General features: G+C 44.5%; 1 protein-coding gene across 1 annotated transcript; it reads left to right on the top strand.

Moving 5' to 3' along the window:
- The first annotated feature begins 1918 nt into the window (after nucleotides 1-1918).
- Nucleotides 1919-15450, top strand: HNRNPU (heterogeneous nuclear ribonucleoprotein U). Its single transcript, XM_065057890.1, has 14 exons — nucleotides 1919-2867; nucleotides 3866-3977; nucleotides 4102-4175; nucleotides 6270-6409; nucleotides 7935-8034; nucleotides 9140-9252; nucleotides 9657-9920; nucleotides 10158-10277; nucleotides 10717-10845; nucleotides 11216-11384; nucleotides 11921-12160; nucleotides 12585-12787; nucleotides 13857-13928; nucleotides 14323-15450. Exons 1-14 carry the CDS (start codon nucleotides 2132-2134, stop codon nucleotides 14374-14376), a joined length of 2526 nt encoding a protein of 841 aa, XP_064913962.1. The 5' UTR covers nucleotides 1919-2131; the 3' UTR covers nucleotides 14377-15450.
- Nucleotides 15451-26956: the final 11506 nt, after the last annotated feature.

Here is a 26956-nt window from a genome sequence, read left to right as displayed (position 1 = left end):
TGGCTTTAAAGGATCTATCAATATATAAAGTTTGCAGCAGTGAGAGGAATTATCAGATTATTAGGTCGATGAAGCTCTTCCAGAAACATGGTTTACTGATGAGGTCTGTGCCAGATCAAGGCCTAAGCAGAGAGCTCTGTCTGAAGATCAGAAATGAAGACTCTGCAATGTATCTTAAAATTTTTACATTCAAAATTCAAAAAATTAACATGGAGGTTGGACAGGCAAATGGAATCTAAATCAATGCAGGGCTGTCTGTAAGCTTCAGAATCTTGCAATATTAACTAGGTGGACCCTGCTTACTTCTGTTCCACCTTGGCAGAACAGTATACATCAAGAGTACCTCAGCAGACTAGCTAAGATAGCTCTGTCATGAAGAAATGGACAAAGGTAATGATTTCTATTGGTGTAGCTTGATCACACACTGACTTCTCCTCAGCACTGATGCAGTCTTATCTTTTTCCTCCCCTATTGAGATGATTCTGACCTACAGGGCTGAGATAAAAAAATCTATTAACTTTCATTTATAGTAAAGGAAAGGTTTTGGCAACCTTTTTCTCATCTGTACGTATTGCATGAGGGAGCTCTCCCTGTCCCTGTTCCAACAAGCTGTTGTGTGGTGAGGAGTTGAGCTAACCTTGCTGACTGAGTCATCTTTCCTCTAAATGGATCCAGCCCAATGGAGGACAGAGCAGTATGTATATGTGCTTAAAACAGCCCTTTCCTTGTGCAGTTAATACATGGTGACCTCCTCATATCTCCTCCCTTCCTATTGGTGCAGATAAATGTAATTTGCTCTGGTTCAGGAGGCCACACAACCTGTGTCAACACAAGGCAACTTCATCCCAAACACACCTTCCATTCAGCAGGACTTCATTTTCTGGTTGTCTGACTTGCCTTTTTTTTTCCTGCAAGTGAAAATCAGCTTTTTACCCAGGCTCCCTAAGGAAGCAGACTTGTAGACCAGTGCTGCCTTTCTGTGCATGTGAAACCCTCTCTGGTGTTTGTTTTCGTGTCACTTTCCACCAAATTGGAAAAATTCAACCACTGGACAACTCAGTGGCTGAGACCTCCTAAGCGGGGGAGATAGGGGTGGGAGGGAGGGGAGGGAAAGGAAGACTGAGCAGTTTTGGTTAGCTGAGCGCCTCTGTGCTGAGCTGCAGACTAGTGCTTCTTACGCGGTGGAGAGTTAATGCACTTGAAAAAAAACCCTTTGTTAACCCTGTGGCTTTGTTAGCCCAGGCCTGCTCTAAAGATCAGGTCTCTGCACGCTTTGTAGTGCTGCAGCGGGTGAAGGAATAAGCATGTAGCTCTATTTTCGTCCTTATGTAACTGTGTTAACAAGGTTGTATCAGGGTAACTATTTTGAGTAGCGATGTGCATTTTCAAGCCCTTTATGCCACAAGCTGTGCGGACTAGGCCCCAGACAGGGAGCAAAGGAAGGAAGGAGCTGCCAGGCTGCGGCCCCTGCTGGGGCGGGAGGCTGTTTAGTTGGGCTGGGCCCTTATTCGGGTTTAATCCACGCCAAAGGGGCGAGCGGGGGCCTGCTCGGGTGACAGGGTGACTGTTTTCCAGCCACGAATGGGTTGTTTTGCCCAGGCGCTGTATCGGAGAGGGGACAACAGCGGCGCGTGCAGCCGCGCTTCCTGCTGCCGCCTGCCCAACATGGCGCAGGCACGCCTGTCAGCGCGGAACGGGTGGCTCCGGTAGGGAGAGCTGCCCTCTCCCTCGTCCCCCGCTCCGCGGCCCGGCGGGGCCGTGGTGACAGCGCCCGGCGCCCCACGCGTGAGGGCGGCGGTGTGCGCGCGGAGCCGTTGCGCTCGGGCGGGTATTTACGGTACATGGGCGCGCGCGGGCGGCCGTTACGGTAGCGGGGGTGGGGGGGGAGGGACTACGTGCGCGGGGGCGGGGCGGGCAGTGCTGCGTGCTCGGCCCCGCGAGGCGCGTCTCCCTCGCGAGCTCGGTGAAAGGATTTGGCGCCAGGCGGGTCCGCTCTGCAGCTGCCGCAGCCGCACGAACCAGCCGCGCCACCCACCCACCGCCTCCCGCCGGGGCCTCGACCCAGAGCCGCCGCCGCCCGCCCCAGCTCCGAGTCGCCCGCGCGCCGCCCAGGGATCGAGCCGCCGCCGCCATGAGCTGCTCGCCCGTGAACGTGAAGAAGCTAAAGGTGTCGGAGTTGAAGGAGGAGCTGAAAAAGCGGCGCCTCTCCGATAAGGGCCTCAAGGCCGAGCTCATGGAGCGGCTCCAGGCCGCGCTAGACATGGAGGAGGCCGGCGGGGGAGGCCTCGCCAGCAGCGCAGTTGAGCCTGGCAACGGTAGCATGGAGGGGGAGGCGGCCGAGAGCGGCGGGGGCGCCTCGCAGCTCCACCAAGGAGGAGGCCCCGACCAGGCCGCGGCCTCCACCGCGGAGGACGACGACGAGGAAGGGCTGGAGGCCGCCGATGGCGACGCCATGGAGCTGGGCGAGGAGAACGGCGAGCGGGCGGGGGCCGGAGGCGGCCCCATGGAAGAGGAGGCGGGCGGCGAGGAGGAGGAAGAGGAGGAGGAGGAGGAGGATGAGAACGGAGACGACCAGGGCTTCCAAGAGGGGGAGGACGAGCTTGCCGACGAGGAGGAGGCCGCGGCCGGGGACGCCAACGGGCACGGGGACCAGCAGGCGCCGCAGCCCCAGCCCCAGCAGCCCCCGCCGCTTATCCAGCCGCGCGGCGCCGCTAAAGAAGCCCCCGGCAAGAGCCCTGGCGGCGCCTCGGGGACCCCAGCGGCGGCCCCCTCCGGCCCGGCGGGCCCCGCCAAGCAGCAGCAGCAGCAGCAGAAGAAAGCGGAAGGTGGCGGCGGCGGCGGCCGCCCGGGGGCTCAGGCCAGCGGGGGTGAGTGTGCGCGGCGGGGATGGGGGGGAAGCCTGTTAATCCCCCCGCCCTGGGGAACTCCCCCGTTGCGGGGGGGGTGGGGGAAGGGGGGGCGGGTAACGGCCAGCAGGGCGGTTTCCGGGGCGCGCGCGGGAGGACGTTCGCAGCCGGCGCGAGAGCGGGCGCGACGGCGGCGCCTCCCCCGCGGGGGGGGAATGTGGGTTCCACCGCCCCCCGCGCGGCACCGCGTGCTGCTCTCCAGGCGCTGCGCTGGGCCGCGGGCGGGGGGAGGGGGGTCCCGCGCGGGGCCGGAGGAGGAGGGGCCGTAGCGGGGGAGGCGCGGGGAAGGGGCCGCGGGGGGAGGGGCGGCGGCGGAGGGGCCGCTGGGGCGCGCTGTGTTGTGCTGAGGAGCGCTCGGCGGCGTGACGTCACTTCCGGGCTGGGCGCCGCACGGGATGGCGTTGGGAAGGCCGGGTACAATGGAGGCGGGCGGAGGCGGAATCCCTGCCCTGCAGGCAGCCGGGCGGCCCCGCGCGGGGCTCCCGCCCGGGCCGCGCACACGGGCTGCCGAGAGGAGGCGCAGTCGTGCGGGTCGCCCGGTGTCCTTGCGAGCGGCTGGGAACGTTCTGTTCGGAGGGGGAGGGTGCGGGTATGACGCCGCGGAGGGATTTTTGTCCGCCTTTTTTTCTTTATTTTTTTTTTCTTTTTTTTTTTTTTTTTTTTTTAAACCGCTTGGGAGCGGTCTGGCTTTCCTGTGGGGATCTTACCATCGGGGGCTGCACCCACTGCCGCACTGCCCACTTCTGTCGTGGATCCCACTTGATTTGGCAGACAAGTTTTGAGTCTTCTGAGAAAATTCTGGATACAGCTTTTTATCTTCATACAAAGCAAAATCCTTTAGGATACTGTTGCTTTTGTCTTGTAGGTTCTTACAGTTTCCAGCGTTGGAACAATCATATAGGACTTTATTCTCAATTAAAGAGTTATTTAATTAAAATAAATCATTATTTCTGTTGCAGGAGAAGCTAAAACTGAACAAAAACCTGGTGAGAAAAAGAGGGGAGTGAAGAGACCACGTGAGGATCATGGCCGTGGATATTTTGAATACATTGAAGAAAACAAGTACAGCAGGTGAGTAAACTTGGTGCTGGGCAGCATTTTGTGAATGAGGAGAAATAAGGTGCAGAAATGCTTATTTCAACACTGAAAATACATGTAACATTAATCTTGTTTCTTTGGTTTCTGTTTTGTTCAGAGCCAAGTCCCCTCAACCACCTGTTGAAGAAGAAGATGAACATTTTGATGACACAGTGGTTTGTCTTGATACTTGTGAGTAAACATGCTTTCCTTTACTGTGGAAAGATCTGGTGTTATGCTTTTATTCTTATAACCACACTTTCTGAAATGTAGGGTGAATACATTTTTTGACTTTCATTACTAAGTAACTTAAAAAAAACCAGAAAAGGTGTTTCCACCCATTTTCAGTATATATACAAAAGAACAAGAGGATACATGGGTCTTTATATTAGCAGTAGTAAGCTTGGTTTTCCCATGAAATCCGTGGTATCCTACAGTTTTCTGAAGAAATCTTAACCGTATTATTAATCTGGTATGGAAACTAAGCTGGCCAAGTGTAGAGTGAGCATAGAATACCCTAAAAACAGTTTGAGAAACTAATAGTATGGTAAATAAGCTTTTCACTTTGGAAAGCTGTAAGGGTCAAACAGTGTAGATGGTTACAGTGGTACAATTTGTGACGTAAACTACCTGCATATCTTGATGAGGCCCTGTTTATATGTCAGCCAGTGCAGTATTTGTTCATGTTTTGTGATAAATCTAACAAAGTCAGGTAAGGCCTTCTGAGAAATTACCCATTGATGCAGTCTGGGAGTTGGGGGCGGGGAGGGTGATACATTTGTGGTTTTGAGGGTAAGTATAAGGACTTATCGCAATATTAAAATTTGATAAGTGTTGCTTGAACTTGTTGGATTATTAAAATGCCATTGAAGGAAAGCTTAAATTTTGGCATTATCTGTAACTCTTAAGTTTCTAACTGTTGACCTGGTGAGTATCCACCTTTGTGAAAGCTTCTGATTTTCCCAATAACTGAGTAATAGCTACTTTTCGTTATTATACCTAGTAGAAAGTTTTGTTACTGGATAAACTTTGTGATTTGAAGTGTCGACAGACTACTTGAAGATCAGCATTCAACATAGCTTAATATTGAATTGTGTAACAACTTGGTGCTTTCTTTTCTGGACCATAATGATGCAGGCGTATGAGAAGTTTAACATCTTTAAATACTCTTTATTACCTGTGTCTTAGAAGTAACCTGTAACTTTAGAACAAATGAGAGCAGAGTTTAAAAATAACCTACACCGGTGGGTTTCTTCTGTATGGTTTTGTCTGGTTTTCATGCAACAATTAAAAGAATCACTAATGAGAAAATGCTTGGATCACAAATACTGTAGTTGCAACAGAGGGTGGCTTTATGCAAACAAACCAAGATCTCATACATGAGAGTTACCAGTAATACAGGGAAGATTGCATTTTAGTGTGCTTGGACAGGATGCAGACCTTATACCAGGACAGAACTCACTGCTTCTTAATTTTGTTCCTTTCTTGTAACTGTCAAATAGGTTTGGAGTTTTTTTCTGTGGATTCCTTGCTCTGGGGAATTCAAGTGCTATATCCTATACCTCATGCTACCATTTTGCATTGTCTTTTTTAAACATACTAGAAGATTAAGTTGAAACTTCATGGTGCTACAGCTCTGAAGATGTCCATTAAACAAAGGTTCCACTTAAGTTCTTAGAGTGATAGGTGAATTCATAGTGCAGATCATGTTATGTAGGTGAAAGAGGTTTTCTTATCACATTCTGCGAGCTTAACCTATCTGCATTTGGCTTGATCTAGTTGGCCTTGCTAAATAACTATATTAACCAAAGACATTACTACTTTGAGTACTTAAGAGTACTTGTGTTTCTCTTCTCAGCTGCCCTCAGATTTGGGCATGAGGAGTAAGAAGACTTCAAAAAGAGGTATCTAGTAAATAATGCAAAGAGCATAGTGCAGATTTCTTTGCTCTATATTGATGGAAATATCTCTGGTAACTGACCAGAAATGTTCAAATAGATGAAATTCAATCAAAGCTTTTAAGCATATGGAAAAAATAGGGGATTTTGGTGACAGAAGTGAAGATGCCATCTTGAAAGTTACTCTTGTTAGCTAGCTTTTTTAAGATCTTTGGCTGAGCTTCAGCCTGCTAGGTATGTGTTCATTTGCTTTCCTGAAAGATGACTGAGCACTTGCTGGGAGTTTATCTTGAAAATCACCCTTATAAGCTGAAATAACCTTTAATGCATAAAATTAAACAGCTGTACTGTTGTAGTAAGAATAAACAACAATTTTTTTTGTTGACAGATAACTGTGACCTGCATTTTAAAATCTCAAGAGACCGGTTTAGTGCTTCCTCTTTGACCATGGAAAGCTTTGCCTTTCTTTGGGCTGGAGGAAGAGCCTCCTATGGAGTTTCTAAAGGCAAAGTCTGCTTTGAGATGAAGGTGAGTTAAACTGATGTTCTATGGGAGACTGTTTTATGCTTAAATACAGTGTTGCTTAAACTTGTCAAGTTTTTGTACTTAGTTGAAACTAATTCAGTTTAATAGAACTTAATACCATATTTGAAATTATTTTCTATAAAATATGACTCAGTTTGCAAAACTGCTTCATCTTCTTATATAAGAACTTTCATTTAACAATGACAACAAAAAAGGCACTTGCTTTTGCCCTGAGTGTGTAACTTCTAAGTCTCTGTCTTGAACCAAGAATTTTATTTGACACCTCGTGCATCAACACTTCAAGAATTTTGATACTCACTAGCCAGAAGTTTGTGTGTACTTCCTGAAGATTACAGAAAGCTTGGCTTTTGTTTGTTTGTTTTAAAGTGATACAAATTATCCCAGCAGTCCTTTCTCTTGTTCCTACTTGGTCTTTGAGTTTGACCTGCTCTGAGCAGGGATTTGGGCTAGGTGACCTGCAGAGGTCCCTTCCAGCCTGAATAGTCCCGACTTGTGTATGTGTTGAATGCGAGTGTTGAGGAGGTACTTGAATTCTGAGAGTAAGAGTTCTTCTAGAGGGTAAGAATCACAAAGAGCAGTCAGCCTTGTAATAAACATGTTTCTCCAACTTACTGACAAAAGAATAACTGGAGGCACCAAAAAATTCTTTTTTTTCCATTTAGTGATGTTAAAGGCTTTTTTGCATATGTTGTGCCTTTGTATATATAAATGCTCACTGTGGTCTCTTCCTGTAGTACTTTCGAATCTAACCACTACCGTGAGGAGTGAGTAGTGATGCCCTTCTCTCTGATTTCTATGTCTGTTGGTACCTGTAACCTCGGAAGGCCAACAAAGTGAAATTGGTATCAGTATTTATTACCCTGTTCACTTTCAGATCAGTTTGACCTGACTCCAATAGTTGTGGGAGCTGGTAAGATACTGATCGGTTTTTCACTTTAGTTCAGTGAAGTTTGTAAAGGCAATTAGAAAATACCTGGTTGCTTACAGATTCCAGTGTATTTAGGTGGGTTTTTTGAATCTGGTTATGTTGTTTGGAAAGCTGGCAGCTGGCTCAGGAAGTCTGCTTACTGTGGAAAGGGATGAGTGTCGTATTTTCCCCAGTCTCTGATAAAGCATTTTTTTATCCATTGCCACATTTTATTTGCAAAGTAACTTACTGTTAAGCCCAACTTTATGGCAATTATGTAAAAAAAAATATATACACATCTTATGATCTTAGTACCATATCAAAAGGATTAGGGCTTTTAGCCACTGAGAGGGACTGCTGTGATGAAGTGCCTTGAAGGTATATGGTATTTTGGATCTTTGTTGCTCAGTCAGGAGATGTAACTAGTGTTTGGCTTGTGATTTCACATACTTAAGCATGTTTTACTTCTGCAGAAGATGATGAGTCAGTTTTAGCAAAGATTTAACCGAAGTGTAAAGGTTCCAGATGACACCTTTGTGTTTCCATCTTGTTAGTGTTTAATAAATACTACATGCCTTTTAATTAATAATTTAAAAATAGGTTACAGAAAAGATTCCTGTTAAACATCTGTATACGAAAGACATTGACATACATGAAGTGCGAGTTGGCTGGTCACTGAACACAAGTGGAATGTTGCTTGGTAAGACCTAAACATTTGATTACTTTCATATTATTTATGGTGTATGTGGAAGTTCAAAGTCGCTTTTTCTTAAGCAAGTGGGAAAGCATAGTGGTTATAGTCCATGTGTTCTGAAAAGTGGTCTTAACTTGAATTGTTCACTGGACATGGTGTGAGAAAAGTTTATTGGAACCAAAGAAAGTCATAAAACATTCAGACCTGTAAAGATTGCATGATTTGAGAGTTAATTCTTTCGGTGGTCAAGTATGGATTGTGGAGAACATTGTTGAAGGCCTGACAAGATGAAGGATTTCTCCTTTTCATGTAGCGTCATAAATAGGAAGAGGGTGGTTTGGTTTGGCCTTTTTTTTTTTTTTGAGGCCAGGATGTGGTATAAGATGTCACCAGTGAAGAAAAAAAATCCTTGATAACTACATTATCATTCTTTTGGCTTGAGGTGGGAATCTTTATTTCTGAAAGTAGTTAGGAAGAAAGAAGTACAATTTCATGAGATATATGGGAACTGAATATAATGGTGTTTATAACTAAAACCTGCTGCTGAGATGTATCTTTGTTGGAAATGTATATTAATTGGTATGTTCTGATATCAGCAGCTTTTTAGTTAAGTAATTAAGTTCCACCTGAATCCTTGTGTTTGACACTTGCTGTTAGCTTGTTCCTTGCAGCTTCATCCTCAGCTGTCGCATAGGCTGAATGTCTGCTAAACTCCCTTTAAAATGGGGAGGGGTAAGTGCTACTGGAGACAAAAGTCAGAAAACCTTTCTGACTAACTACGCTACAGGTATACCGGTACATAATCAGGTCTTCGGAGTTTAAAAATACTTGGGTCATGCCTTTATCTGGCAGTTCAGACTTAGTCAACATGAATATGGAACCAGCAGCATAAGGCTCTTAAAGCTGGGATGGGGGAACACTGCTGTTGCATCTCAGGTGAGAGTATTCTTGAGTATAAAAATAAATTGTAGCTCTTTATGGGTTATAGCTTGTTTTGGCATTAATCAAAGCATTCTGAACAGCACCTTACTTAAGTAGCTGCAAAGAGATAGTATTTCTAAGAGGTTAGGTGAAAATGCCTATTTTTAATAAGTTTAAATTATTTCATCAGGTGAAGAAGAATTTTCCTATGGGTATTCTCTAAAAGGAATAAAGACATGCAATTGTGAGACTGAAGACTTTGGTGAGAAGTTTGATGAAAATGATGTGATTGGATGTTTTGCTGTAAGTTTTTACTTCTGTTTTCTTTTGAGGGAAAACATCCTTGAATTTTTAGACTGCTTTGATGTGAGAAGCAGTAAACCAAATACAGGAAAACTTGGAGCGAGGCAAGTTGTTTAACCTAGGGAGGTGGTAGAAATAGCAGGAATTATCAACAGTGGCAGCTGTGAACATGCTAAGATTTCATATTCACAGACAAATGTCTTTAAAGCCTTAAAAAATCAGGTCGTAAACAAGATGATCGTTGCCAGTAACTCATTTTAAGGTGACTTTTTAAGTAGTTACTTTATGATGTAGCAGTGTTACAGAAGTTGTGTGAATATAGCCAATATAGTGAAATTACTAATACAACTTTATAGTGTGAGGTGAGTAATTTTATCCAAACTAATGCTTTGTTTGAAAACCAGAATTTTGATGGTGATGAAGTGGAACTCTCATATTCCAAGAATGGACAAGAGCTTGGTGTTGCATTCAAAATAAGTAAGGAAGTTCTTGATGGGCGGCCACTCTTCCCACATGTTCTCTGCCATAACTGTGCAGTTGAGTTCAACTTTGGTCAGAAGGAGGAACCTTATTTTCCTGTACCTGAAGAGTATACCTTCATCCAGAAGGTTCCCCTGGAGGATAGGGTCCGAGGACCAAAAGGACCTGAGCAAAAGAAAGATTGTGAGGTGAGTTTCTTGTTAAAGTTGTTGAGAAAGATCAATAGATGTAGTGGGGTTTAAAAAGCAATTGTATGATACTCTGACCTTTTTGTTTGGAGGCTTTAATATTTGGTGTCCTGTGACTCTTCAACTCCCTCATCCCCGCATGTCCCCCACTCAGTTCCTATTAGGCTTGCTGGTCTAAGTTGCATATTAAAGAAAATGTTTGGACTAGTATCTCAAGTACAGAACCTGTTGTCACAGGTGGTGATGATGATTGGCTTGCCTGGAGCTGGTAAGACTACATGGGTTACCAAACATGCAGCAGCAAATCCTGGGAAATACAACATTCTTGGGACAAATACTATTATGGACAAAATGATGGTAAGTGATAATATGTTATTTTATTTGTTGATATGTTAAATATCTTTGGTTGCCATGGGGTTCTTTTATATCACAGAAATCTGAGAAACCAGCTGCTGGTTAGCTAGTGACCATTAAAGGCTTTTTATTGCTGAGCTGCTACTCGTACATGGCACAGCAGGAAAGTATTTCTATTTCTCTGTATATCACTGTCCTCAGAACATTTGGCTTTGAATTAGTAATGCATCCAAGTATACCTTGGATGCAGCTATATTGATTCTCCTGATTGCTTATAAAGTTCTGTGTCTTATGGAGGCTTTGGGAATTTCAGTTATGAGTTTGTAGCTGTGGCATTGGCTTGAACAAGCCTTGAAGCGAGGTGAAAAGCATTTAGCAAAGAAAAATGTCAGCCACATGTCGGGAGGGCTACTTTCTTTAACTCTGGGAAATCTCTCCATAGGTTGCAGGTTTTAAGCGGCAGATGGCAGACACTGGGAAACTTAACACACTGCTGCAGAGAGCTCCACAGTGTCTTGGAAAGTTCATTGAGATTGCAGCTCGTAAGAAGCGGAATTTCATTTTGGATCAGGTAGAAGCTTCAGTGAAAAATGGTTAAGGAAAGTTGTTGTAGGCTCTAGTTAAGTAATTAAGTGGGATTAAAGTTACATTGTAATAGCAGTTGTTTCACTTGCTGACTTAATACTTATTCAGGGGGCACAAAGTTGAGATATTATTACAAATGCTTGTCTGAACTTCTCTGGATTTATGGGATGTGGGAGGAATAGTGTTTTAACACGTGGATATGCGCTCGTAACTTTGCATTATGCAGCATCTTTATGTCCAGTTATTTGTAAACTTCGTTGCAAGCTCTTGTAGAAGTGAAGTCTATACACCATAAGTTGACTTCCTTAACTCTTACAATGACAGCTACGTGTAGTAAGTTACTGCATTTTTTTCAGACAAATGTGTCTGCAGCTGCGCAGAGGAGAAAAATGTGCCTGTTTGCAGGCTTCCAGCGCAAAGCAGTTGTTGTTTGCCCAAAAGATGAAGACTACAAGCAAAGAACACAAAAGAAGGCAGAGGTGGAGGGAAAAGATCTTCCAGAGCATGCAGTTCTCAAAATGAAAGGCATGGAACATAATCCTATACTGTGTTTTAGGATGCTGACTATCTGTTTAAAGGATTAAGTAAACGTGACGTCTAAAAGATCACTTTATCTGAAACAGCTGTACTTAAACAAAACTGGAAGACTATTGTAACTTGTAGGATAACACTATATTGTGTTCCCTCTGCTGCAGTCCTTAACACTACTCAGTCATGCTGATATGCTTCATGCAGATGCACAAAGCTGTCTTGGCATAAAGTGCCCTATATAAGTGACTTATTTGGCAGAAACCGGTGCTCTGAGTGGAGGCTCATAAAAGAAAAAAAAAAGATATAGGCAGAATGTTTTCAAGGTTTGGAACAGTACTGGCAACTCCATGAAGACCTGTTTATTTCTTTTGTCACTGTTAACCTTTCTTAAATGCTCAAATTATGTAAGTTTGTCCCTATGCTGAGGGAATGCAGGGGGTGGGAGGAAGAATGGGGGAAAGGTGGTTAAATGATGGCTTTGATTGTAGCTGAATGTAGATGCTGAATACTCAGTGTTTTTGCAATTATAGGGAACTTCACACTGCCAGAGGTAGCAGAATGCTTTGATGAAATAATCTATGTAGAGTTGCAAAAAGAAGAAGCTCAGAAGCTTTTGGAACAATATAAAGAAGAAAGTAAGAAATCTCTTCCGCCAGAAAAGAAACAGAACACTGGCTCAAAGAAGAACAAGAAGAGCAATAAAAATCAATTTAATAGGGGTCAGAGAGGTCGTGGAGGATTTAACATGCGAGGCAACTTCAGAGGAGGAGGTGAGCCTAGAAATTGGAGGTTGCTGCTGCTGGTTGGGGGGAAGCTTGTAGTACTTGCATTGCAATTACTATGTATTGGGAACCTTGATTTCAGTTTCAGTTAGTTAAAGAAGAAAAGATTAATTGTCCAACCTAAAAGTGAAGATTGCCAAAATTGTGGATTATACTATTTGTGCAATGTAAGGCACAGCTTTTGAGTCTTTATGTGAGGTTTGGTATTTGCCTGTATACTAGACTGTTGGAGGCTAGTGCATGGTAAAATTAACATTTTTCACTGACCAGATGACTTAATCTTTGCATTGAAAGTTTTGCACTGAATTTGGACACCTTATTTCTATACCATCATTATTCTAAACAGTAATCTTCACGTACAAAATACTTCAGATTGAACAATTACTTGATGGAAGTAACTTTCTCCCTGCAGTCCCTGGCAATCGTGGTGGATACAACAGGAGGGGAGGCAACATGCCCCAGCGAGGTGGTGGAGGTGGCGGTGGTGGTGGTGGCAGCAGCGGTGCCATTGGCTACCCATATCCTCGTGGCCCTGTCTTTCCAAGCAGAGGTGGCTACTCAAACAGAGGAAACTATAACAGAGGTGGAATGCCCAACAGGGGGAACTACAACCAGGTGATGCTTTCGGAGGGATTTATTAGTTGAACTGCAGTAGTTTGGATGATGTTTGAAAGGTTTGGTGGCTGCAAGTAACCACAAAGCTGATTATGGTACTACCCTAATCCCACACTAGAAGGCCTACATTTCTAGTTCAGTGTTGGTGCCCAGAGCTCTGGATGTTGCGTAAGAAATTCTCATGTAGAAGTTCCATGTTCAGACTGGACCTTTGTCCAGTTGAAGATTTTTAGGGCATGTGTGTGAAGACTTGTATTTGATTTTTGTTTATTTTCTTCTCTCTCTCCAGATAGTAGTAACCATTGTTTGGCCTTATGGTCAGGGTGTATCTATATCAAGCATTTAGGGAACTTTCTGGAAATAGCTCTCAGGAGTCTTTGTTTTGGTTTTGGGTATCAAACACAGCTAGTAAAGACATACTAGCCTAGGTCTTAACTGTTGGAATACCAGTGGAAGCATTTGAAAACATAATTTGGATTACTGAAGAGCCAGTAGATGGAGCCCAAGGTAGTAAACATGGCTCAGGTTTGTCTAATACTGACAAATGGGAAATGTAATATTTTATCTACTAATATCCATGTCCCCTTTTTTGTACTATAACTTGTGTTTGAAGTTTTGTGGACTAGCTCTTCTATTTTCGGTTGTATGACCCATATCCTTTTGTCTGATTAGATAACACAACCTTGGAGCAACTACAGCCTTTCCTAACTAAAAATAGGCAAGCTCTTGTATTTTTAGTTGTCCTGGTGCAGTTTAGCAGCTGGAAATAATAGGGTGAGTCAAAACTGGATTAACCAGCTTTCCAGACCACTGGCAACAATGGTTTGAGCTGGCTAATTAATTCTGAGGTTCTTGCCCCACGTTCAAATAGCAGTTTCTTGGAGGGGGAGGCTTCTGATATTCTAGTGTTTTTTCAGGGAGGTTGGTTGTTGGTTTTTTTTTAACCTAGGCCAAATACTTTGAAAGATTCTATGTAGTATGTGGTATTTTGGTGGTAATAGATTGGTATTAGTACGCTTCTGAAAAATCTGTATAAGTGAAGTAGTTTAAAACTGTTGTCCTCTTGCAGAACTTCAGAGGAAGGGGAAATAATCGTGGCTACAAAAACCAATCTCAGGGCTACAACCAGTGGCAGCAGGGTGTAAGTAGTCATCATTTTACCTTTCTACTGATTAACTTGAATGATTTAAAATGCTGTCTGAAATAATTAGTTGTGTAATGGAAACTGGACAACAAAATCTTTTAATGCTAGGTAATGTCACTATAAATAGTTTTTCTGTGCAAGACTTAATCTGGCTTCATGCTCTTGATCTATCAAATATCAGCTATGGCTTATTGGTCTTAATGGTATGTAGTATTTGGCTTCACATTACTACTGTGAACTGCTGTAAGTTGTTTAAGAACTTGCTGCTATTTGAGAGGACTTTAATCTTCTCAAGTGCCAGGAGAACTAGACGTTTGTTAAACACTTCTGTGAGAAATGTAACTGTTATGTGATTAGAGGTTAAAATTAACCGTTTATCCATTTATTGCAGCAATTCTGGGGTCAGAAGCCATGGAGTCAGCATTATCACCAAGGATATTATTGAATACCCAAATAAATGAACTGATACATATTTCTCCAAAACCTTCACAAGAAGTCGACTGTTTTCTTTAGTAGGCTAACTTTTTAAACATTCCACAAGAGGAAGTGCCTGCGGGTTCCTTTTTTAGAAGCTTTGTGGGTTGATTTTTTTCTTTTCTTTTTTTGTACATTTTTAATTGCAGTTTTAAAGTGATTCGTAAGAGAACCTCAGCATTGTGCACGATAAGAGAATGTGTCAGTATTTCAGGGTTCTACATTTTATCTGTAAAATGTGACTTTTTTTTTACCACAACAAAAGTAAAACGTTGCTTTGTACCTGGTGTCTTTTTATTAAAGAATTTTCTCCTTTTTCCCCATTCCCCGATTTCTAAGAAACAGTCGTGAGTCATGTCACAATACAATAGTAATGTTAGCAACCAGATTCGTATGGAGGCTCAGTAGTAGCCCTCATGAATACCATGAGATCATGTAAAGCTCCATATTACACTCCATCCTCTCTGTGAAGCTGCTGGGTGGGGAGGGGAGATATGGGGTAGGTGCAAGTTTCTGGCAATAACTAGGACTTTTTTGTAACATTTGGAAGTCAGTAAGATGTTGGGGACAAAAAGGAAACCTGGGGCTGAATAGTGAAGGTGGAGTGTATGTAGAAGCTCTTTAAGTTGTAAAACTTGGTTGCATTATTTGTGGAGGCTCAAACTTGTGAAGGTACAACACCATAATTTCTTTTCCATTTGTTCTGCATTTTGATTCTGAAAAGAAGCTGGCTTTGCCCATTTCTTATTAAACAAAACTTGTTGTAAATCCAGTTGTCTAATGGGATCTATATGAAGTTAGCTGTGTGTCTGTATAACTCTCTTTTCCCCACAAAATACTGTATACCTAGTGTGCTTGTAGTAGTTACTCCACCATTTTGTAAGCTAATGAAACTGTGAGTCACCCATTTTATATCTAATTTTTAATCATGTCAATTCTCAAATGGGTGTATCTCCTTAGCCTGCTGATTCCTATTCTCTTTAAAGAAAGTGGGTGGAGAAATTTAACTCTAGACGTTTGTTTGCAATAAAATAAATTCATTTTACTCTTGTTTTGGGATTGTTGCCATCAAGGTCTAAAATCCCTTTAAGGCTATAAAGAGGAAGAGAATGTATGAAAGCGATGATGTTGGACAGTTTTAAACTCATTACTGTGTACATGCTGAAATACTTGTGTTTCTTTAAAAAGCTAAGCTGGTGGTTGCTCTGTTAGAGATATATCACTTGTATAATCTCACAATTTAACATGGTTATATGTATAGGGCAAAAGTCTTCTGAGTCGCGCTTTCATCATGTGAATCCAGTATTTGCTGTAAAATAGACATGAAGGAAGGAGTGGGGGAAAAAAACAGACAGGGAATAGGACAGATGGAGGGTTGTCATAGAGAATGAATCCTAGAGTTGGACAGAGAGCTTCAATTTGTTTTAACTGCTATTTTGTTCAGACTTATGCTTTTGTAAAAATGTAGTGGCAATGTTAGTAATTTCCTTGCATTTTAATGCCGTAAAACAGGGGAGAGGCATAACTGTCACGAGTCAGGCTCGTGGTCCACATGTGAGCACAGGTCAGTGCCAGCAGCTGGGCGCTGGGCTGTGCCCGCTGAGGTGGGTGGCAGCGGGCAGGCAGCGCAGGCTCGCCAGCCGAGAGCTGCAGCCGGAGCAGGGGGCTTGAAACTTCCTCAAACGTCAGTCGATTTCTAGTCGTTGTCAGAAGTTAAGATAAAGTTGTGTTGCTCTTCTAGCCTTTATAGCAGATGACATTGCTTATTGACATTAAACATTAACAGCACCACCTCTTTGTTAATATTGCTTTAAGTCATCCCTTTACTTTGAATGAGAAAAATGTAAATTGTCTTTAAAGAAACACTATATTTAATTAACTAGAAATACGGGGAATCTAGCCCCGAATCTGTTTTGCTGAAATGGAATTTTCTTTAGACTTGCAAAAAGGTTTAGTGTAATTAAAGTCCATCTCCCTTCTACCCTTCTCACAAGAACTAACACTTTGTATGGAGTGCTGATCCTTTGCTTATTTTGGTACTCTATAAAGTTATATAGTCTTAAACTGAAATATAAGAGCCTACACTTACTATGTGGTTGTAAAGCTTGTATTTTAATTCAAAAGCCTGGGATGTTTTGTTTTCAATTCTTCAATACATGGTGTTTAAAGAAAAACTACACATGAGAAGTGCTTCAACTGTCTTAACACGGGGAAGACTAGTATCTCTTTCTGCTAAAAATACCCCTGTATGAAAAAAGCAGTTTTGATAAGTTCAGCAATAAATGTGCTGCCTGTCTGAGGTGCAGAATTCAAAAAAGCTTCAACATAAGCACCAGTGTAGGTTGGAAAGAGGATATGAAAACCTAAATACTTGTCCCATCTATCACAGTAGAGTGGTGACCAGTACTTGAGTGAGTCTTGATGTCCCACCCCCAAAGGAGAGACTCCCTCAGTTCATCTTGGCTGATTATTGTTAGGGAAGGGGTTTATTTTGCCATGTGAGAATGGCTTGAACAGAGGAGCTGTTACCTAGAAAATCACCATTAGTAAAACACTTCCAGGTTGTGTTTACGAAAGGCAATGGAAAATGTAGCTGGTGGGTACAGAAAGGAGGACAGCGTTGGGCCATCTCTTGAGTAACTTCTTGCAGCCTATAAGGACTTTTTTACATGAGGCAAGTCCCTGTATTACAGCAGTCGTGCTGCTGGCAGTGGCGGTGCAGGCACTAGTGACACAGCGTGGGTTTGGGGGTTGCATTTGGGTTTTCTAATGGAGTACGAACCTGGAGAAACTTGGACCTGGTTTTGGTGGCGGCAGGAACGTGGCATCTGATCTCTGCGTGGCTACTGGCAGTGGCAGCAGGAATGTCGCTGCTGCTGGCACTCCCCTTGCAGCCCTGTCTGCCGAAGCTGCTACCTTCTCTCATCTTAAAACAGGTTGTAGCCGCCGTGCATTGCATGATGCAGCTGTGTGTGTAGCCATAGACTTAAGGCAGGTTGGGTTGGGTATCTCGGGAGGAAGTTCCTACTTAAATACTCCAGTTGTATTTCTGCCTTTGCTAGTAACAGTCGCTAGGATACACATAGTGTAAACAGGTGCTTCCCTGACACACCCTGGCAGCTCTGAGAGTAGCTGCATTTTGTAAGTGGACTTAACTCATGGGACATCCGGGCCTTGGCTGCTGCTGTGAGGTGTGTTAGGTGATCCCTGTCCCCAAACCGCAGCTCTGCTGTTGTGAGCTGGCCCTTCTAGTGTGCTGCATGGGGAGCACTCGGCTGCGCTGTCGTGTGTGTGTAGGAGCTCAGCCCAAGTGGCACCTGTACATGAGTTCCTTTCAGTGCCTAATGCAGAATAATTCTTGATCAGTTAAGATGTTTTTAGAAATTCTGCCCAGTTCTCAGAGCTAATTAAACCTGTGTTCTGACAATGCCACGTGCAGTCCGTACCACTTGTATTTAAAAAAAAAAATTCTTTGTGCTGTAAGCCACTATTTTTTGGGTTTTTTTTTAATCTTTTACAACACTCTTGAGCAATGTTTTTTTAATAGAAATAGGTGATGAAGTAATCTTTTAAGATTCGGAGGTTTCCTTGCTTGTGACCTTTTGGAAAATTAGGCCAGTGCTTTCTAGAAGTGTGACCTCAGACTAAGCCGCGAGACATCAAACTGAGTTACAGAGGGAGGTGAGGTACTTTAATACTGCTGCAGCTGTTTAACTGCTGGGTTTGGACTCTCCTAAGTGAACAAGGGTGCATATACTGTAGTTGTGAACTACTAAGTTGGAGAGTACGCCTGTAGCTGTCTCAGCCTGAAGTGCTGTGGAGGATGGGGAGAGTTCCAGCATGTCAGAAAAAGCTGCTGAGAGGAAAGCGGAAATTCAGAAGAGCAGCTTTGCAACTCCTGTATTATCAAACTGGCCATGGTGAAGATAGAGCAGCACTTCCCTCATGCACCAGTCACCTCATCTTAGACAGAGCCACCCTGCGTAGGTGGAGGGGACAAAGAGGCCTTTGTTTGTTTTTGTTTAGCTTTAATAGCAGATTAGCAATTAGTTGTGTGCAGCTTTTCTCCTTTTGTCCAGTGACCGAGGCACAAGCCGTCCCCTCCAGTGCGGCGGCCTCTCCAGAGCCAGGCGCTGCAGGCAAGCGGCTGAAATCAGGACTCGGCCCGTAATTGCTCTGGATGTGGCTGTTGCCTCAGTTTGTCTTTCTGCCAGTACTGGGAGCGGCAGGAAGATCCAGCAGTGAACTGGTTGGCTACGTAAACTCAGCTGTAGCTTAAAGGTGCTAAATGCTTAACACATTGTTTGTTACATTTGCCTTTGTTTTTCCTCTTTTGATGTTGACAAACAAAACCCACGACTTGTAATATAATTACTGATATGGGTGACAGTACACAAGTGTTACTTTTGAAGAAGTTCTTTGTTCTCTTTTCTGGTTTAGTAGACTATCTCCGATCTGCAGAGTAAATTTGCTCCTAAATGTTACTGAAATGGAAACTATGGGTTAGACAGCTCAGCCAATTTTTCCCTCAAACTTTTTCACGCTCAGAAAAAATCTACCATTTGGTAGTCAAGGTCAGGTACAATTTACACTAAATAATAATTTGGGGATGTGCTGCCTGGTTAGTGCACAACAATTGAAAGGTCACTCATTTTTTCTCAGTGTAGTTCTCCCTACAGGCAGCTGTTTACTAGGAGACCTCTGATAACTAATGAGGCATTAAAAAAAAGGCAAGTATGCGTGTTCTGGTCTGAGTGCAGCCTTCATTTATGTCACTGCAACTCTTCTGCTACTCTGTGCTCCAGAGGTTCCCTACCGAGGTCAGCAAAAACTGGTTCACCTGAGAGGTGGGGAGGTCTGTGCTGACGAGCAGCACTCACGGTGCAAGTGCCCAGGAATGCTGTAAAATAAAAAAGCCCAGAGTAGTGCTGAAGATGTCCCTGGATGTAAATGCACGCTTAAAATACCAGTGGTTGTTTACAAGACGAGAGACACAGGAAAGGCTCGATTCTCTTCTGTAGTCTCTGCTGAACTTTCAGTTCTGTTGAACTTTCAGAGCTGTTGAACAAGTAGATAAGCCCTTGAATGATAAAAGGACTTTGGTCTTTGGGGTAAGAAGGTAGTAAGAGGGCGGGGGAAGAAGAAACAGTAAGCCTCCTTGGAGGTATTTACTGTAATATTTTTTCTGAAAGAATTGTCACTTGGGGTTTGCTCACATCATGCTGAGAAACAAGATTTTACAACAGCTGAGCTGCTAGAGGTGGGTCCACAGGCAGCATCACGTGCAGGCTGTGAGCAGCAGAGCCACGTACCCAAAGCCTGGCAGCTCCACGTTGTGCATACTTTGTCTTTGCTTCGTGCTCCCTGCCGCTGTCGGAGCACCTGGGGTGCTGCGGGGCCTCCAGCCCAGCCTGGGAGCACTGCATTGCGGGGGACAATTCCCAAAAGAAAAGAAAGGGTGCTATTGTAGGGTGATCCTCCGCACCGGGCTTTTTCTGCCTTGGGTTTTGTGGATTCGCCATCTCTCCGTAGGTCACAGAATTGCAGAAATGTTGTTTGCAAGGTCCTCTAGAGACTAGTCCAGCCTCCTGCTCGCAGCAGGATTGGCACTAGTGCTCCGGTCAGCCGGAGCTTTGTCTATCTGAAGCTTGAAGATGTGCACGGGTGGAAATTACACCACCTCTCTGGGGACCCATTCCAGTGCTGCACTGCCCTCGAAGTAAAACACTTTGTCCTGCTGCCTGTTCAGAAGCTCCCAAGCTAGGGTTTGTGGCCATTGCCCCGCTGCACCATCTTGGCTCCATCTTTACAACTGTCCTGCAGATAACATCAGGTGGTTCTTAGGTCACCCCACAACCTGCTCCTCAGACTAAGTTCAAGTGCTTCCACTTTTTTTCCACAAGCTCCCTGAACACCTTAGGAGCGCTTCACTGAAGCCTCTGTGTTTTTTCAACATCCTTGTTGACCAAGAGGCCCAAAGCTGGGCAGCAATATTGGATGCACCACCTCAGCAGTGTCACGTACCGGGAGATAAGCGCGTCCCTTCATTTGTTGGCCACACACTTCCTGATGGAGTCCAGACTGTGGTTTGCCTTATTTGCAATGAGAACACTCTCTTGGCTCATGTTCAACTTGGCGTCCACTGTTGGTCCTATCCTTTTCAGCAGGGCGGCTATTCAGCTAGCTGGTTCCCAGCCTTTAGTGTACACTCTATTATGCAAGCAGCTACCCTGGTAATAATAATAATAATTTTAAAGAAAGGTAATTTATTAAATTGTTAAATAGTAAGCAGAGAATCTTAAAAAGAAAGGTTAGACATGAATTACTTGTTCAAGTTAAATGCCTTGTGTATTCCCCCTCTGTGCTCTGAGAGATCTCGGAGAAAGCAGCTGTGATAGCATGATAAGAACTATTTCAGTACTTACTTTATCAGAGAATGCAACGCTTGAACATCACAAGGCACATTTGGTTTCCAGACCTAAGACATTCCTTCAGTCATAGCTTTTGTATTAACTTGCCTGCCTCTTTTTTTACAAAGAGAAGGGAAGCATCTCCTGTGCGGAGCAGGGGCCACTGAGCACCACCCCAGCTGCCAGCGCTCGAGCGGACCAGCTGGCTCCCGTACGCACCACTGTAGGAGGCACTTTCTCTGACAGAAAGGAGGAGGTGGCAGAATTGCTGCGATCCAGCGCCCCAGTCCACAGCGCGGCGTGCTGAGCCCAGCCCTGCTTGGCGCTGAGGAAGCTCCATGGTCTGCTCGGTGGTGGCGACCAGGAGATGTTTCCCAAAAACCAACTTCTCCCCAGTGGCTGCCGGGCATGCTCGGGAGGGGGCTGCTGCTACTGCGTTAGCAGCCGTGTTGGCGCAGCCCAGGAATATTTATGTGTCTCCTCGGCTTGGCGGCCGGCCAGGCCTTGTTTTATTTTTTCCTTTAAGGAAACACCCACAAAAGGGAAACCAGAGACTCCAACAGTTTCTTTTGGCAGATCCTAGCACAGAAAATGAGGAGGAGAAACTTTCACAAATTAGCATGCTTTTATAGATACTTACTACCTCAAAAGGTGTATTGTCCGGCAAGCGCTAAGTCTCGGTATCATCCCTAGTTTCCAGAACAAACCAGTGAAAATGTCATGGCTGAAAGCAACCGAAAAGCTGGTGGGGGAAGGGAGGGAGTGCAGGGGTTCCTCCTTGACTGGTGGATGCATCTTCAGCCTTCCAGTTTGTGTGGGTCCCACCGGAGGTCACCAGCAGATGGATGGTGTTTCTGATGTATCAGTAACTGAACTCGGCCAGGTTCGCTGCCACACCAGGAGTACGTGATTTACTTACTACAGGGCTGTGGTTTATTGTGTGTCACAGCCTTGTGGTTCTCAGAGATGGAGCACTGCTGAAGTGTGGGTAGCGTGGCTGCCTGCGTGTGTGCATGCGTGCGTGGGTGCAACGGGCAGCCCCTGCTCTGCTCCAGCTGAAGGTTATTCTGAGGGAGCGGCTTGCTGGGTCACTCTGTGACCCCACTTAGATGCTCTTGAGATGCATCTCTCAGATTATCTCTAGCGTGCACGTGTTGGTGACAGAGGGGTACAAGCTTAGGTATGATGTTCCTAGTAGAAGCATGAATTGTGATATACAAATGGTGAGTAGAAATGAATGGTGAGTGGTTTTTGGGATTGAGAGGCCCATTGTGCTTGTTAGCAGTAAGAAGCCCTCTGCAGCAGTGGTTTGAGGGGACTTTGGGACACTTAGAAAGAGTGAGCTGAGCTCTTTTTACCCATCTGGGAGTCTGAGTAGGCAGTTACCAAAGAACATGGCACTTGGATTCTCTCAGAGCCAAGAAACCGAGTCAAACAGGTTCTGTCACAGCCTCCCAATGCTGCCTCAGGGTGACCCTCAAGGGCTGTAAATGCTGGGTGAATGCATCCTAAGCACAGCAAGCAATAGTCAGTGGTAGTTCCAGATTTGTTTGGGTGACTGAACAAAACATCATCCTCTCTATTTTGAGGAACAGGCCACTGGAAATATTTTTTGCTCTATAATGGCTCTATGAAGAACAACTGCAACAGCAGTTTATGATAATGTATCTGCCCAATAATAAGTGAGTGATGGGCTCTACACCTTCAATGATGTTGCTGTTGTCTGTCCCACCCAGAGCCTGAATGTTTCCATACAGGAAAGGGGACCTTAGCTTCCTTTTAATTGCTGAAGTAACATATCCCAAATATTCTGTGGGTGGGAACTGTAGGCACCCTGACTGCAAATTTGCTCAGAAGGAGGAACCTTCGGCAAATGGGCTGGGTGGATCTCTCATCCTGTTTCTGCAGCATCTGCGCAAAGTGTCACAGTGATGAGGTGGTGGAGAATCATAGAATAGTTTGGGCTGGAAAGGACCCTCAAAGGTCAGTTACTCCAAGAGCCCTGCAATGAGCAGGGACATCTTCAACTACACCAGGTTGCTTGGAGCCCTATCTGGCCTGGTCTTTAATATCTCCAGGGATGGGACATCTACCACCTCTCTGGGCAACCTGGGCCAGTGTTTCACCAGCCTCATTGTAAAAAGTTTCTTCCTCAATATGTAGCCTGAATCTCCACTCCTTCAATTTAAAACCATAACCCCTTGTCTTCTCATAACAGGCTCTGCTAAAAAGTCTGTCCCCATCTTTCTTATAGGCCCCTTTTAAGCACAGAAAGGCCACAATAAGGTCTCGCCAGAGCCTTCTCTGCCTCCAGGCTGAACAACCCCAACTCTCTCAGCCTGTTCTCATAGGAGAGGTGCTCTCTGATCATTTTTGTGGCCCTCCAACAGGTCCATGTCTTTCTTGTACTGAGGTACAGAGCTGGACGCAGGACTCCAGGTGGGGTCTCACCAGAGCAGAGCAGAGGGGCAGAATCACCTCCCTGACCTGCTGGCCATGCTCTTTTTGATGCAGCCCCAGATACGATTGGTCTTCTGGGCTGCAAGTGCACATTGCCAGCTCATGTCCAACCTTTCATCCACCAGTACATCTCCATCCACCAGAAACACTTCTCTCACTGGGTTTGGTTTGGCAGCTTGGCAAAGATGGTGAAAACTCTTGATCTGGGTGATGGAAAGCATGAATACCAACCAGAGTTGCAAAGCTTGTAGGTGACCTCCAAAAACCTGTCATGAACATACATACAGGCTTGAAGGCCAAGACAACTCACACATAAATGAACACTGTGATCACTGGAGCTGGCCACAAGCCATTTGCCACCAAAAAGAGAGATGAAGATCAGTTGTCTGGGGAGAGAGGCCATGTTGGCTGAGAGCACACCTGCTGCTCTTTGTAATAGCACTGAACAGAATGAACAAGGAGTTTAAAAAACAAGCAAAGCTTGTGTTTCACTCTCTTCAAAGCATGAAGACAAGTCTTTGCTGCTGTTAAATCCATCACCACTACAGGCAGGATGGGGATTTTGGAGCTGTGGCCAGTCAAAAGAGCCCTGCAGAGGTAATTGTCTGCTCTCACAGTACATATCGTGTACTGCCAGCGGGCTCCTGGCACGTTCAGGAGAGCTGCGGGCTGTGACGCAGTTTTGCTTATGGCAGATGACAGAAGCTTGGAAGGATTAAAATATCCTCCTCAGAACAAAGTCCTCTTAATCTTTAAAACCAGCAGACACAGGGATGCTGTGACCTGTTCCTCCAGGAACACTGCTGGATGGCTCGCAGGCAAACTCTGAGCCCAGGCAGAAAAAAACAGCGCGTGAAAACATGGGGGCCTACAAACAGTCTCAGAGTTTTGGTGGCCATTAATAAAAGTCTGTGTTTTACTCACGTTGCCTCATCCAAGGCTTTACCTTTCCTTTCCTTTCCTTTCCTTTCCTTTCCTTTCCTTTCCTTTCCTTTCCTTTCCTTTCCTTTCCTTTCCTTTCCTTTCCTTTCCTTTCCTTTCCTTCATCAGCCTGGTCTCCCACCCCCTTTGAGGGTTTAACAGCCATACTTGGTGTAATGTTTTCATTTTAAGCATTAGAAGATGTATGTTCCAAGGCCTTGAGGCACATTAACCAAAGCTCAGCTCTACTTCTGACATTTAATTAGTTCTTGGTTCTTCAAATTAAAAAAATAAATCATCAAAAGATCATCTCCTTGATCATATAGACATATCGTAAAGACTTTGTTTTGATCAGTTTTTCAAGGCAATCACGTATTTGTTTCAGACTTTAAATGGAGTAAGCCACACAACTTTCACTGGAAACCCCTGAGCTCTTGAGCTCAAAGCCTGGAATGAGAGGAGTGTGGGAATTACTCTGAGCTGGAGAAAAATCTTTCACTTGGGAGCTCATTACAAGAAAGTCCACACAGTACTCCATTGTTACCTGGTTTGCTTCCACCACAAATAACAAATGTGCTTCCCCAGCCCTAAAAGAATGACCCTACCAAAAGCCAGTCTCACCTGTTAACGACAAGAGGTGACCTTTCCTTTGCAGCACTCCGAGACTTGGAGGGGGTGGTGCCGATGCACAAAATAGCCTGGGAACCCTCAAAATGCAGCAAGAAGGCAATGCCAACATCACCTGCCAAAAATTTCTGCTTGGGTAAAGGTGTAAATGTCGAGTTGGGGATGACAGTTGTAGTTGCCTCTGCTGTCAACTTCAAAGCAGTTCTTGGGTTCTGAGCCTGTCACAACCATCAACAGCTGAAATGTTACGTTTGCTTCAGCGAGAGGCACTGAAGAGCACAGGCGACCTGATCACCCTGTCCTCTAGGGACTGAGCTGGCAATTAACTCTGATTGACACCTTTCTGCCTGTTGCTTTGACACTGACTGTCCCTCCTGGCAAACCCCTCTGCCCGGGGACATCGCTCCTGTGGGAGCAGGAAGGTGTGGAGGAGCCAACGCGCTGTAAATCCATCTGCTTATTTTGGGGGTGTTTTAGATGGCTTTAAGGGGGGATTTTACTAACTTCAGAAACAAAAACTAAGTGTGCTTGTCAGTCACCATTTAGTGACCAAGTAAGGCGACTGTCAGTAAAATAAACAAGATGTTAGCAACTTTATAGCTTAAAGTTGCTATACTTCATTCTCTCCTTTTAAAGTTTCCTCCAGAGGGCTGGAAACCAAACACCTTCACAATTACTATTTATCTTCTTTTCTAGTAACGGGCACATTCTAATTTGGGGAATATTTTGAACTTCAATAAAGCAAGGACTACCACATCTGTCATTAGCAGCAATACTTAACAATATCAAGTCCAATAATAAAACACAGATGCATGCTATGTGTTTCCAACAATGACTTAAAATTTAAAAATAGCATTAATAGGGATACAAGTCACCAATTTAAAAGATAGTCAGGAAATTGTTTCCAAATGTTAAAATTACTTCTATTAAGTTACTACAACTTTTATTTTCTTGTGAATGCATCCTAATTTATGACAACTAATATATTTGAGATTTTTTGGGGTTTGTCCTGTCCCTCACCCTTTCAACAGGGGTTTATGACCCATCAGTCACTTTCAATCCACTTCCCGCAGCTGGCGCAGATGCAGCTGTAGCCAGCACTTGTTGGAACGACACCAGACCTTCTCCCCTGCACGTTTGACCACGAGCATCCTTCCCCCTGCTCCTGCAAGCTCTCCCCTTCTCGCTAACTGCATCCTGCTCACGACTTCCTTGTCTTATCCTACGTCCTGGCCTCTTCAGCAAAGGCTCTGACTTTTGGTCAGCTCAGTTCCACCTCACCTTTTACTAGACAGTGAAGCTCAAGCATGTCAGCCAGCCTGCCTGCATATCGCCTCTTTCCCCACCTTTCTGTTAACATCTGGCATACTCGTGTTACATTTTGCCCAGTGAGGCAGCAGCAGGATTGGATGGGTCATCTACGCAATGCGGATACGTCTAGAATTTCATAGTTACTGGCCAAAATCGCTAATACTGTAGTTAAGCTGCTATTGAGCCAATATCTTTAAATGCAGTAACTTAAAACCAACATGAATTAACACCAGAGAGGATCCAACGCTGCAGTTTTCCCCAAGTTTTTTAATTTACACAGTACCGTGATGCTTCTGCTTTTTTCTTGACTACTCACAGCACTTATGCATTTTGAAGGATGCCCTTAACACGCATCCTAACGCCTTTCCTGTCAGTACAAAACACCATTCTTCTCTCTGCCACTGCTCGTTGCTGAAGTGTAAATTATCATCTGTGTGCTTTTGTTTCCTAACTCCCTGGGTGAACTCTGACCTCACAGCCAATAGACCCCCTGCTTAAGCTGCAGTGTCTTTTCTTAGGTCAGATAGGAAAGAACTCAACCGTGTACTAAAATAGGAGCTTGCTAAGCCCTGCTTTGGGGCTGGCTCAGTTTCCCACTGCCGCTCTCAGGGCTCTGCGAGGCTCCTGCCCATGCCGAGGGAACGAGCTTCCCTCCCCCTTACCCCCCAGCACAGAACCAAGGGAAATGTTCTTCTGTTCTGAATTAAGAGTGAGCTACTGGTTAACTTCCCAGTTTAAATTTTGCAGTGATGGCAGAAAGTGGTTCATTGCTCCATCTCAAGTTTTCTGCAGACCTTTTATATAAAACTATTGAATTGCATG

Source organism: Columba livia, chromosome 3 (assembly GCF_036013475.1).
Source record: "Columba livia isolate bColLiv1 breed racing homer chromosome 3, bColLiv1.pat.W.v2, whole genome shotgun sequence".
Lineage (NCBI taxonomy): Eukaryota > Metazoa > Chordata > Aves > Columbiformes > Columbidae > Columba > Columba livia.
The sequence above is the reverse complement of the archived record's forward strand: the minus strand, read 5'-3'. Positions and strand labels throughout refer to the sequence as shown.

Excerpts from the sequence above, each read along its gene's own strand:
- HNRNPU (XM_065057890.1), top strand. The coding sequence starts at position 2,132 with ATGAGCTGCTCGCCCGTGAACGTGAAGAAGCTAAAGGTGTCGGAGTTG. Across the intron at positions 9,253-9,656 it reads ATGTGATTGGATGTTTTGCT|AATTTTGATGGTGATGAAGT; the intron begins GTAAGTTTTTAC and ends TTTGAAAACCAG. Across the intron at positions 12,161-12,584 it reads AGGCAACTTCAGAGGAGGAG|TCCCTGGCAATCGTGGTGGA; the intron begins GTGAGCCTAGAA and ends TTCTCCCTGCAG.